The 12,504-nt window shown below is 45.0% G+C and overlaps 1 protein-coding gene across 2 annotated transcripts; it reads left to right on the top strand.

The window, feature by feature from the left end:
- The first annotated feature begins 39 nt into the window (after positions 1-39).
- On the top strand, positions 40-11,559 carry GET4 (guided entry of tail-anchored proteins factor 4). Of its 2 annotated transcripts, none has more exons than XM_035339259.1 (9): positions 40-243; positions 3,502-3,580; positions 3,988-4,069; positions 5,026-5,175; positions 6,866-6,959; positions 8,790-8,930; positions 9,014-9,089; positions 9,507-9,579; positions 10,217-11,559. In XM_035339259.1, exons 1-9 carry the CDS (start codon positions 89-91, stop codon positions 10,303-10,305), a joined length of 939 nt encoding a protein of 312 aa, XP_035195150.1. In that variant the 5' UTR covers positions 40-88; the 3' UTR covers positions 10,306-11,559. The 2 variants fall into 2 exon arrangements, with proteins under 2 accessions (XP_035195150.1, XP_035195149.1); XM_035339258.1 differs by having other exon boundaries at positions 48-243; positions 6,821-6,959.
- Positions 11,560-12,504: the final 945 nt, after the last annotated feature.

The following is a 12,504-nucleotide window of genomic DNA, read 5'->3' as shown; positions in this document are numbered from 1 at the left end:
CCGGGCAACCGAGGCGCGACGCCGCTCCGGGCGTGCGCGCGCATGCGCCCTCCCTTCCCCTCACCCCTCCCCCGCCTCCTCCGCGTCGATGGCGGCGGCGATTATGGCGGCGGAGCAGGAAGCCGCGAAAGGCGGCGGCAGGAACCGCGGCGGTGTGCAGCGCGTGGAGGGCAAGCTGCGCGCCAGCGTCGAGAAGGGCGACTACTACGAGGCGCACCAGATGTACCGCACGCTCTTCTTCAGGTACGGCCCGGCCCGCCCTGCCCCTCCCCCGCCCGGCCTTCCAGAGCCTTCCCACGCACCCTACCCTGCTGCCGCCCGCCGCGCCCACGCCGCCTCCCCATTGGTCAGAGCCGTTGCCTGTCTCCGCTTCCTGCCTTCTCATTGGTCCGCGGGAGGGGCGGGGCGGGCAGGCGTGTGGCAGGGTAGGCTGAGAGGCCTGACGAGGCCCGGCCCGCGCTGAGGGGCAGCGGCGCCGCTAGGCCCGGGGGCGTTGAGGGGCCGCGGGCGTTGAGGGGCCCGGTCCCGCCGGCCTGAGCACCAGGAGTGCCCTAAAACAGCCGTGGGGCCGCCGTGCTGCGCGGCTGGCCGAGCCGCGGGGCTCCACCAGTCACCTCTGACAGAGTTTAGTTAACGCTTTCCTCGTCAGCACGGTGGTGGTGTTCGCAGCCGTGACCGAGGGAGCAGGCCTGAGCGCTTATTCAGAAATATCACGTATTACGTCGCAAGAATCTCAGTATAAAACATTTTATGTATATTTGCTGTTCACATCCGTGGCGAGTTACTGCGGGCGCCCTCCTTCTCGTTAAATTTAAGGCAGAGCCTTGCTTCCAGGTACGGGGGATAAGCATCCCTCGTGGCGGCTTCCCCGGCTGGCCCAGCTGTGGTAACCGGGGCAGGGCGGGTGGGGGCGGCCGGGTCTGGCAGCCCCCCTGTGTCACAGCCCCTCGGAGCCCCTTGCAGCGGGAAGGGGACAGGCCCATGGTGTCCACACAACAAGAGTAGCCCTGTGGGGACAGAGTCCTCGTTGTGTCATCATGAGTGCCAGAGTCACTGGCGCCGTGTCCTTGCTGTGTTGGCTGCTTACGCTGCCAGCATATGGGTGCTGGGTGGCCTGCCCTGCCACCCGTACTCAGCACTGTTAAATGAAGGCAGTCGTGTTCTGTGGTACTCTTCTGGTGGGGTCAGCGAGGGCACCGTCAAAGTCTTAAGACTTAAATTGCGTTGGAGAATAAATCCAAGACAAAGTGTGCCTTGTTCTATAGGAGGGATTATGTGATGTGGTGGTTGCAGTGAGGGAGATGGCTTGGCTCAGCAGGTCACTTCTCATCCAGTGTTCTCAGTGTATTAGCTCACATGCTTTGTGTAAGCCTCGCTGAATTAATTTGGAAGCAAAGTTCCAGCCTTTTCCCTTTTAAGTGCAGGAGAAAGACGGTGCCCAGTTAAATGGAAAGGTGGTATTTGCATAGCTAGGAAGGCATTTCCTTCCAGGCAAAAAGATGTAATGAGACCATGGAACTTGTTGGGAAAGTCACTGAGGCCATGAAGGAGTCCGGATAGTCTTGTCTGTCCTTTGTAAAGCATGTGTTACATGTAAAGTGTTCTCAAAAGACATTACCACAGAGCAAGGCAATCGCAGCTGCAGAATTGGAATTGGGATACCCCGTGCTTGTTCACCGTAAACAAAACCAGCCGGTAAAATACCAGTCCGCTCTGTCATGAAGTGCAAGTTAAACTTGAAATCCTGACTGAGTTCCAAAAGTTATAAGCCAAGATGTATTTGAGGCTGGCGGGGTGTTACTGTTTGGTTCTCAATGCTGTTTAGATCAACATAGTGAATATTTATTAAAAATTCTTTGTAGTAAAAGTTCTTTCCAAAAATCCCATCACTTTTTAAAGTGTATTTTATATTGTAAAACTGTTTACAGTTTCTTTTAGTATTGTTTGTAACAATTCCCAGATTAGGAGCTTCCAAGTAGTTCGGGGAATCTACTGAAATTGAGTTTGTGGAAGTGGGATCCAGAGTGAGATTTGTGAGTCAAAACCTAGAAGCAAACATGGATATGAGGCCAGCTGTAAAGGTGTTGGAGCCACCGAGCTGCTTGCCTGATGTGGGAAGCACTCACTGTGGTGATCACAAATCTGAACTGCTGAGGGTGCTCACTCAGGCAGCCCCACTGTCACACCATCGTGCTGACTGTTGCTCACCTGTTTGGACAGAAGACCTCGGGAGTTTGTGAGGTGATGGTTTGAGGGCAGGAGGACTGTGCCTCCTCCCTCGCTCACTGTCAGATCCGATTTTACCAGTAGGACTTGTTCCCAGGAATGTCACCCTGTGACAGGAACCTCACGTGCCGCACCAGGGCGTCGGGTAGCTACCGAGCGCTCAGTTTCCCTGCAGGCAGTGCCCCCCTTGCCCCACAGCCCCCCACTGCCCTCACCTGCCCTCACCCCTGTCACGCGGCAGGATGGGGCCCTGCAGCCACGGCGCTGCCCTGGCCCTCAGGAGCAGCAGGAATGAAGCAGGGGCCCAGCACAACCGGCTGTCAGGGGACAGAGCGAGAGCTGCAGGTGCAAAAGCAGTGCGGTAGGATCGGTGCCTTATCTTTTGACCTGAACACATTGCCTGCTGTTACTGACCTGTCAGGAAATGTGCTTTTTGAGAGGCAGCTGAGAGCAATGGAAACTGGGAGCTACGTCTGCTGCCACTCCTTAACCGTTTTTATAGGAAATGCCGAATTTCTGATCTAGTGATGTGACTGTCCAAGACCTTTAGTTGTCTGTACTGATGATGTGCAGGAGGCTGTAATCACCGCGCCATGTTAACAGGTTCCTGTTCTCGATGTACCCATTGGGAGCAAATTCTGTCCTGCTTCATTTCTTGGTTAACTCCCAGCTGAGGAAGGCAGAAGCTGCAGCAGGTGCGTTGTGAAGCATTGCATTTAAGACAACACTGTCACGTGTTGCATGGTAAATCTTGCTGGCCGCTCTTGTCTTCCTAGAGACCACCAGAGGGACTGGCTACTTTGGTTCAGCAAAGGGCCAGCGTGTGGCTGGTCTCCTCCGTTCTGGCGGCAGAAGTGGTGGTCAGAGGCGTAGAAGGGCAGGAAGCAGACCGTGGGGATCAGGCTGGAGTCACTTTGTATGCCTTAAACTGTCACTGTGCCTGTTTTCGCTTTAGTACAAGCTGTGGTGCAACAGTCTGATCAGCACAGTTTAATGTCTTGACATCTTTTGCTTAGGAGAACTTCTGGGATCGTTTGTTCTTTGCTTCAGCCCAAATCAGTTTGGGAGCTCAGTTTTCATCCTTACACCATTTGCTCATATTCCACCTAGGCACAAGCAGAAACCAAATCTCAGCAGCAATTAAAGGAACATCATTATTGAAACTAAATAGATTTAAAAATGAATGTCTTGCTGCCTTTGTTTTAAATTTCAGCGCTCTTTAATCCTTTAAATGTAATTCATTTTAGCATTACACCACTTTGGTGTTGTTTTCAGGTATATGTCACAAGGAAAACATCCAGAAGCAAGAGAGTTAATGTATTCAGGGGCTCTTCTGTTCTTCAGCCACAACCAGGTACGTCAGTGTCCTTGCGTGGGGGTCGGGGAGGGGGTTATTCAAAGATTTTATGGGGTGAGCACTGAATCCTCAGTGACAAATGTTTGGGGTACTTGCTTGGTAATCTTTTGCTTTGTCTCTTTGTTGGGCTGTTCTCCACAAGGAGGGATTATTCCAAACTGGGACACAAAGTGGAAGTGTTTGTGTGTCCAAGCATGATCTTAACCACGTTTGTTTTGCTTTCCTGAAGGCTTCTCTCAGATGCCATTGAGTTACTGTAAACTTTTGTAAGGGAGGATTGAAATTTCATATCTTCCCTAGCTGTAACTGCTGATAAAAATATTAATATGCCTCTGACAAAATTCTGTGGGAGGAACAAAACTTTTCTTGATGTTCATTACTACCAGTACGTGTCTATTTTGTAGCAAAACAGTGCTGCTGATCTGTCCATGCTGGTTTTGGAGTCTTTGGAGAAATCGGATGCAAAAGTAACAGACGACCTTTTAGGTACGGTGACCTTTGCTCTTGCTCTGGTGGTGTTCAGATATGTTTCCACCTCACAGCAACTGTTAAGTCTTGAAACCTGTGATCCTTTTTATATGTCATCCCACATGGCTAGGGAGTGGAAATGAACTGAGGGAAAGTATTATTAGAGAATAATGGGTTCCTGATAACTGACAATGGCGTGAGCAAGGGGACATGCTTAGAGTAAACATCACTGTCTTACTCCTTTCTGCAATGCAAAGGTAGTGTTTTGTCTGCACAGTCACTCGTGTTTTCAGGGCTTTGGTGGATGGCACTTGCCCACCCTGGCAGTGTGGTGGTGTGCGCAGTGAATCAGCCCTTCACAAAGAAATTTTTCTTCTCTGACTCTGAGATTTGGTAAGCAGACAGTTCATGGAGACCTTAAAAGCTGCGTGGCCAGACTATTGCTGCTGCATGGGCAAGCTGCTCCTCTTAACAACTATGGATGGAGACAGAAGGGACAGAGGCTGCTCTTTGCTCCCTTAGATGAGCTCCAATGTTTTGTAATCCCACCTCTGACTTCTGGTGGTCCTTTTTCAAACTACAGACTGTGCCTAACAGCTGCCCTATCAGTGGCAAGCGCTTCTCTAACCTGAAGTCCGTCCTCTTTGGGACTACGCAACACCCTGGGATACCCAGTCCCAAGCCATGAGGCAGGGGAGCTGTCACCAGCTCTCTGCAAGGCCCAGCTTTTGGCAGTGCAGGGATCATTTGAGTGTTGCTGGCTGGTAAACGTGGGATTGACGTGACATGTACAATGTATTTGCTCAAGTTCAATGTCATGGTTTTAGTTTTAACATGTCTTACAAAGACTGAGAAGGGAGCTTACAGACACAACGGCACCATATCTTTAGTGTTGTACATTAGGGATGCTCTAGAAGCAGTGGATTGTCCTGTTTCTATTAATGCTAAATATTTGTGAATGTTATTGCTTCTAGAAAACTTGGCTAAGTTGTTTAGTTTAATGGATCCAAACTCTCCTGAAAGAGTGGCTTTTGTATCCAGAGCACTAAAGTGGTCTAGCGGAGGATCAGGAAAACTCGGACATCCCAAATTACACCAGTTACTAGCAATTACCCTCTGGAAAGGTAAGCAAAATTAAACTGTTTTTTTCTGTTTTGTTTTGAAAGCGTTGAAAATACAATGCTGTAGGAGACCTGCTTTGGAAATAATCTACAGAAGCTGAGATGACAATGATTTCTGCTACTACCTGATTTTTGCAATACTTCAGTTTAATGTTACTAACAGTAAAAATTAGGCCTGTGGCTCTGTATTAGTGCAAAGCCCCGAACACAGCTGCTGGTAGAGCTCTCTTCCAGAGGAAGGTTGATCCTTTGGACGTTGAGGTAGTTTGATTAAGAGCCGTTAGAAGGAAAATTGTTGGGGAGCAATGCTGTTTTGTTGTTTTGTTTTTAAATCCTGGAAAAAACTGAGAAAGATAAAAATACAGCACAGCACGCAACGCAGTCTTTGGATCTGCAGTTAGGTACTTTAGCGATGTTGAACAGCAGGCTTGTTTCAGGCATTTCTGAATGAATGCTGTTGGATTTGATTTATTTGGGATTTTATCATTCATAATGGGATGTCAATTAAGCTAACATACACTAAATAATTATTTTAATTGTGGTTGATAGTTTTTAAAATCTTCTGTTCAAAACATGCAAAGGTGAATGAGAACAGTTGTATAAATGCCAGCTCTCCTCTGGTTTCCTGTGAATTAAAGACAATGCAAGGTGATTGTTCACTTACTTTAAATTTTCCCGTAGCTGTAATTGGTGATCATGGTTTCGTGTAATAGTCCTGCTCCAATGGTCACCATTGCAGCTCTTTGCCTTTTTTGTGTGCCATATGAAACCCCATAGCTGTTCTCGTGGGACTGATGTTGGTTTCTGATGGCTGCTGCCAGACAGAAAGAGAAGATTCTCCTCAGACTATTAAAAGTTAGAAGCTGAGATGTGATTAGGATAAGAAACGGTTGCATCCTGAAAGTAAAAAATCCCCATTTTGTAGGTGTCTGCTTGCCGTTCTTTTGAAGATCAAAGTGCATATATTTTCTTAGTCTGTAGTTTTTGGGAGCCATTAGAAATGCTGAGATCTTTAAAGCAAAGCTTTACATTCCAGAAATGAGAAGCTTTCCAGTTTTGATTTGTCATCACATTGGTTTTGCATGATACTTTGCTTCAAGTTAAGTTCTAACAAACCATTTCCATTTCTTGCACCTTTTTTTCTGTTCTCTTCAGCACATGGAAGCAGTTTTAATTTTGGTAGCAAGAGTGGGCTAAGCTAAAAATAGGAGATGCCTTCTCTCTGTGCACTTAGGATGCTGAAGGTGCAGTCGGGCTCGTTGGTGCACATGCTCTGATATGGAGTTGCATTTCTTTCCTAAGTGCTGCTGAGAGCACGTGAAGTGTCTGCGTGCCATTGGGCAAAAGGCTGTGACCACAGCTCAAGCTGTTTGTCCCAGTGGTAGCCGTGCTTTGTGGTGGCATTGCATGAATTGTATTTTAATAGCACTTACCCTGATGCATTTAGGATAGCATATTTATTACCCCTGTTATAAATTGTCTGTAATTTACATAGAAAAACTCCGCAGTCTTTGTGCTAGTTGTCTTGTTTACATACCTTGTGTGTAGCTCTCTTTCTAGCTGTCGTGTACAAGCCTAACAAATGTGTTTTTGTGTTCAGCTGTGATGAACTGATTTCTTAAAAGCCATTTTCTTTTTCCTTTTGTAGAGCAAAACTATAGTGAATCTCGGTATCACTTCTTGCACTCCACAGATGGCGAAGGCTGTGCAAATATGCTAGTAGAATACTCCTCGTCCAGAGGCTATCGCAGTGAGGTGGACATGTTTGTAGCACAGGCAGTCCTACAGTAGGTGTTACAATTTTTTATCTGTTTTGCTGAGATGACACTGTGTTTGAGGCCACTCTGATTAATCACGAGAACTGTAGGATAACCGTGCATCTTTTCCAAAGCAACTGTGAAACTGGCCAGAGGTTCCAAAACTCGCTTTGTGTCATAACAATAGAAAGCTGTCTCAATGCTGGCGTGTTGAAGGGGTGAGAGTGAGGGAAAATGTACGAAGGCCCAAGCTTTCAGTGTAATCTGTTTGACCCTGAAAGCACAATCCTTACTTTGTGTTTACACTACTTTATGCCTGGTTAGGACTTATCCTAGGTGGTCATACCAAGGCTGGCACTAAGCGGGCTCCGTATTTACATTTAGCACAGTACTTGCTCTCAGCCTGGTTGTCCTGAGATAGTTAACGTTGGGTCACCTTGATTTATGCGCGGCATAAACCAATGGTTTAACAGAGTTGCTGGTGGCTTTCGTTTACTTTAAGCATTTATTTTGTAGGAGGTGGGAATGCAAGCTATTATGTGCCTTTGCAGAGCTCATGTACAATGAAGGCTGACAAAGCCAATTTTACCGAGTTTAATCAGTTGATGGCTTTCTTCAGTCAGGGAAAGCAGCTCACGGAGGAGGCTGAGGAGGAGGTGGAGACAGGACTGTGCAACAGGGAGTCAGGAGAGAGTAGGTGTCGGGGGAGAGGGAGGAGGTGCGAGCAAGTCTGTCTCATTTGGCAGCCTTCAGCTGTCATGCAGATCTGCCCTGCTTTCCATAGCTGGTTGCTATAGATTGCAGCGCTGTTGAGTGGTAGAAAATCCTTTATATAGGTCCACCATATGCAGAACTCAAACAATTTTATGGGTCTTTTTTTTGGGGGGGGGGGGGGGAAGAAATTCTGGGGACAGGTTACGGGTAAGTGTTTAGACAGAAGCACTTCTACATCCTTTACTGGCCTATATCTCAAATACCATACTAAATCCTCTTACGTAGCAGTTTATAGTCTAATGGAAATAATTGCAGTTCCTTGCTCAACAGTAATGTGCAAGAGCCCTGTGCCCTGCACATCTCAGGGTACAGACTTGGAGCCTCTGACCAAGATTGAGACTGCTTGTGGCAGCCTTCCAAGTGCTTGCTAACAACGTTTGTCCCAGATAAAGTCTCTAAGGCCTCTGGGACTTGCAGAGATTGCCAGTTAAATTAACTGGACCTGAGGAAAGATCTGATCAGTCTGGGAAATCAATCTGTTAACTCGTGACAAATGGCTGAGGAAGCCAAAGCATAGCTTTAGTATGAGACTTAAAGGCACGTATAAACCCATCAGTGTTCCTGATGCCACGTTAGTTTGAGTTAGCACAAAGGAATGACTGGGTTATTGGACACTGACAGATAGGTAAGGAAAGAAGATGTGTTTGGGAGGGGATGGAGCTAGAGGGAGGGCTTTAACTAGGTTTTTACCTCAGCAACATAAACTCTGGAACAGTAAATGTGATGTCATGTTTAATTTGAATCATGAAGTAGCCAGTCTTTCCAAGCTTTTATTTAATTGATGCTGTCTTTCAGACACCTCTGCTGTATAAAATCTGCTTAGATCTTGGTTAAACTAATTCTATTAATATTTAATGTCAGTTCCCCTTGTAACCCACTTACTCCACAGTGTAATTTAGTAGCAATTTTCCCTTTCCTCAGTTGATTTCCAAACAGATGCCAAAGTTGTGCATTTGTACCAGTGAGCCTGAGAGGGCTTCCATGCACAAATAAAGTAGAAATTGTTGAATGCTTGGCTTTCCTTTTCTTTCTGCAGGTGAAATTTCTTTGCCTTTTAACTTTCCCTGTTCTGTTTTCCTTTTGCAGATTTCTCTGCTTAAAAAATAAGACCAGCGCATCAGTTGTTTTTACAACATACACACAGAAACACCCTTCGATAGAAAAGGGTCCTCCCTTTGTTCAACCACTGCTAAACTTCATCTGGTTCCTGTTACTGGCCGTCGATGGGTACAGTCTGATTTTTCTCACTTTCTTCTTAGTTTCCTTGTCGGTGGTTATGGAAATTACATTTTTGGTTGTTACCTTTCTAGGGGAAAACTAACAGTATTTACAGTATTGTGTGAACAGTATCAACCGTCATTGAAAAGAGATCCCATGTATAATGAGGTGAGTTACTAGTGACTGCAAGCAGGATTTAACCTGCAGCATTAAAGAGCTTCTGACTGTTTCCTGCGCCGTGACTTTGCAAACCACGCAGGTCACAGCTTACATAACCTGGCTGAGACAGCCACCAAAGGGCACTGGCTTTAAGCATCTCCTCTAAGCAGTGAGATGCTGACAGAACTTCATATAGCGCTTGTTTTATATCTGATGAGTGTGTTTTAGTAATGCAAATGGAAAGCCATGAACGTGTAATGCACGACATAGTAACTGTCCTTGATGCCTTATTTCAAAAGTATGGGTTTTGAATACAGCCTATAGGTAGAAGTCAGTGCGCTACCTCATGTGGTATGAGTGCTGCCCGTGGCGTTTCCACCTGTAAATGAGGTAGCTGACTTTGTTCTCCACCTTGTGTCATTTCAGTACCTAGATAGAATAGGACAGCTTTTCTTCGGTGTGCCGCCCAAGCAGACATCGTCCTACGGAGGATTACTAGGTAAGGTGTATGTCAGCAGCTGTTCATACAGCCAGCCAGGCTTTTCAGAGCTGTGCCTTACATAAAGCAGGTGTGCTGGAAACAGATAATCTATTCTGATATATTTTTTTTTCATAGCCTGTAGATGCGATCAATCACTAGTATAGAATACATGATTAATTGTCACATGTGAAATTAATTTGATGATGCCATTAGCCTTTTCCTTTTTGAGAAGGGGAGAAGCATATAAATGGTCTTACAGTTAGTGTCTGATGCTCTGGTATAACTTCTGAATGTAAAGGAAAATCTTATTTATGTTCAGGCTTTATTTCCTCAGACTTCAGTAGCTGATTTTCCTAAAGTACAGCCTGTGGTTTTGGTAGAGCTCTAATCAGTGCTGATGTAAAACAGATGCTCCCAGAGCATTCATTCATGAAATGCTGAAACTAATACTGGCTTTGTACAAGACATTATAAGGAACAGAGAAAGCAAACAATTTGGTGGGTGTTTTTTTTTCCAGTGTACTCTCCAAGAAGAAATACTATCAAAGTACAGCTTCCCAAATCAACTAATTACTGATGTAAATTGGGTTACAATTGAAGTTTTTGAGATGGGAATGTAAAACTGGCAAGTTTGAATCTCCTGTATTTTATTCTAGGAAATCTTTTAAACAGTCTGATGGGAACGGGTGAAGATGATGACACAGAAGATGGTCAGGAAGATAGCAGTCCTATCGAACTCGACTGAATATTTTTGTCATTGGGTGCCGTGTAAATCTGATGATTCGATGACTCCAAAGACAGTTTTGGAATTGAATCCTGCAGTTGTTTCTTGGTGCCTAAAAGGGCTCCTTTGGTCTTTTAGAAATGGTTGCTGAAATGTTTATAATGTTTGGTCTATATTATTTATGTAAAAAAAAAAAGACACCAACAAAAAGTAGCCAAGAGAACCAATCGGAGCAATTGTTAGCAGGTTTCCGATACAGCGGCTGGTGACTTTGATTAAACTATAGTCTTCTATGGTTTCTGATGCAGTATTCCCTTTTGCACAATAACTCAATAAAGCATAAATATGGGTCTTCTACTTCACGGCCTGCCCAGTACCATCTCTGTTACAGGAAAGCCTCCTTGACCTCTGCCACCTCTGAGGAACATCTTGAGAGGCAGGGTGAGTTACTGACTAATTTATGTGCGAGGCTGGTGCCAAAAGTACTGCGCGATGAGCCAAGCAGTATAAAACGAGCTGCACATCCAAGAGACACTGATCCCAGGAACTCGCTTCCACTGCAGCGAGTAGCAGACACGCCAGTCATGCTGCCTTCCAGGCTGCCTAGGAGCTGGCGCTGGCTGAGCCCACGCGTGCGTTTAGCTTGATACTTTCTGAAAAGCACAAGATTGAATTGCTCTTGAGTAAAAGCCCATCAGTGGAACCCAGGTAGTTGGCTTCTACCTGGATCTCTCTTGCCTAGGTATAAAAATTTGACATCCAAAATACCTCCTCTGACTCCTGGCTCTCTTCCTTTGGAACAGATTGTTTTTCAGTGTAAGTTCACCACCATACGTAAAAGCGAATTTCCACAAACAACGTATGCATTTGACCTGCAGCTACATGTAAAGAAAAGGGATACTGCAGAACTTTTGGTTCTTTATGATATATTTATTTTTCTTGGGTGATTGACTGATTCATTTAACACTTCATGTAAAAAGAATAAATCAATAAATAATGGAATAACTTCAACCCCAATGGTAGGCATAGCAATTCTACATCTCCTCCTCTTTGATGCAGCACAGCAGATGTCAGTGGTACAGCGAATGGATGAAATGGGGAAACGCTTTATTTTTTCATGATGAAAATAAGAAGGCTTTAGATTAATAAACAGCAATCATGCATGGGGGAGGGAGGGATTAATACAAATTTATTGACTGTAAGAAAAAAAAAAAGGCATTGAAAGGCAGACTTTGTGTTAATTGTGAAGTCTCAAATAAACACTTTATACCAGGATCTGCAGTACTGCTGCTTTCTGAGGGTTTTACAAGCAAATATCTTACTTTCCTTGCTGTTTCCCTCCTGCCCTGCATTTGACTGTGGGTCATGTGGATCTCGGTGCTTTGCAGTAAAGGTGTAATTTTGGCAGGAAGCGTCTGTGACAGGTGCAGATTGCTTTTGTTTACACCCTTTGCTCCTGCTCAATGTCTGCACACAGTCATTCTTTTGCCCTAAGTCCCGACCAAGGGCGGTGATGGCCCTGCCCTGACTGGGGATTATTTACCCCACGCTAGGGATGCTGCTATGGGAATGTAATAAATGCTCTCAGAGCAGGGAAGAGCCCAGCAAAGCCAGGTTATTTCATTGCTGCCGGCCGGTGTCTGGGCGTGGCTCAAGGTATCCCTGGGTGTCCAGCAGCAGTGGCCATGTATGTGGCTCTAAGTGACTTTTATATATACATATATATATGCATATATTTTATATATATACATGTACATAATACACAATATAGACAGCCTTCTGTGTATATAATTTATAATTAAATAATTGTCATAGGAATTGTAATGCCCATTATATGAGTCAATTTTACACACACACACACACACACACACACACCCTTACTTACTTGTCACACACACATGATCTTTCTAGCTCCCTAAAACCACAAACAAACAGCCTGTCCTGGCTTTTCCCTACTTCTAACGTGCCTTACTTTTTAAGAGAAAAAAACAAGATAAATACCATACTTTTCTGTAAATTATATCCACGTACACACACACAGAGCGCTACGTATGTGTGTGTACATACGCTTCTATGCACTATACTTAGTTTGAATTACATAGAACAATATGTTTCTAACTTTAAAAAATTTATATATAATTATAAAACACCCAGGTGCATGCTTTTAATTAAAAATTAATAAATTTAGTTATAAAAGGCTATAGCACCAGCTATAGATGA

The sequence above is a fragment of the Oxyura jamaicensis genome, chromosome 14 (assembly GCF_011077185.1).
Source record: "Oxyura jamaicensis isolate SHBP4307 breed ruddy duck chromosome 14, BPBGC_Ojam_1.0, whole genome shotgun sequence".
Taxonomy (NCBI): domain Eukaryota; kingdom Metazoa; phylum Chordata; class Aves; order Anseriformes; family Anatidae; genus Oxyura; species Oxyura jamaicensis.
The sequence above is the reverse complement of the archived record's forward strand: the minus strand, read 5'-3'. Positions and strand labels throughout refer to the sequence as shown.

Excerpts from the sequence above, each read along its gene's own strand:
- GET4 (XM_035339258.1), top strand. The coding sequence starts at position 89 with ATGGCGGCGGCGATTATGGCGGCGGAGCAGGAAGCCGCGAAAGGCGGC. Across the intron at positions 8,931-9,013 it reads CTGTTACTGGCCGTCGATGG|GGGAAAACTAACAGTATTTA; the intron begins GTACAGTCTGAT and ends TTACCTTTCTAG. Across the intron at positions 9,580-10,216 it reads GTCCTACGGAGGATTACTAG|GAAATCTTTTAAACAGTCTG; the intron begins GTAAGGTGTATG and ends ATTTTATTCTAG.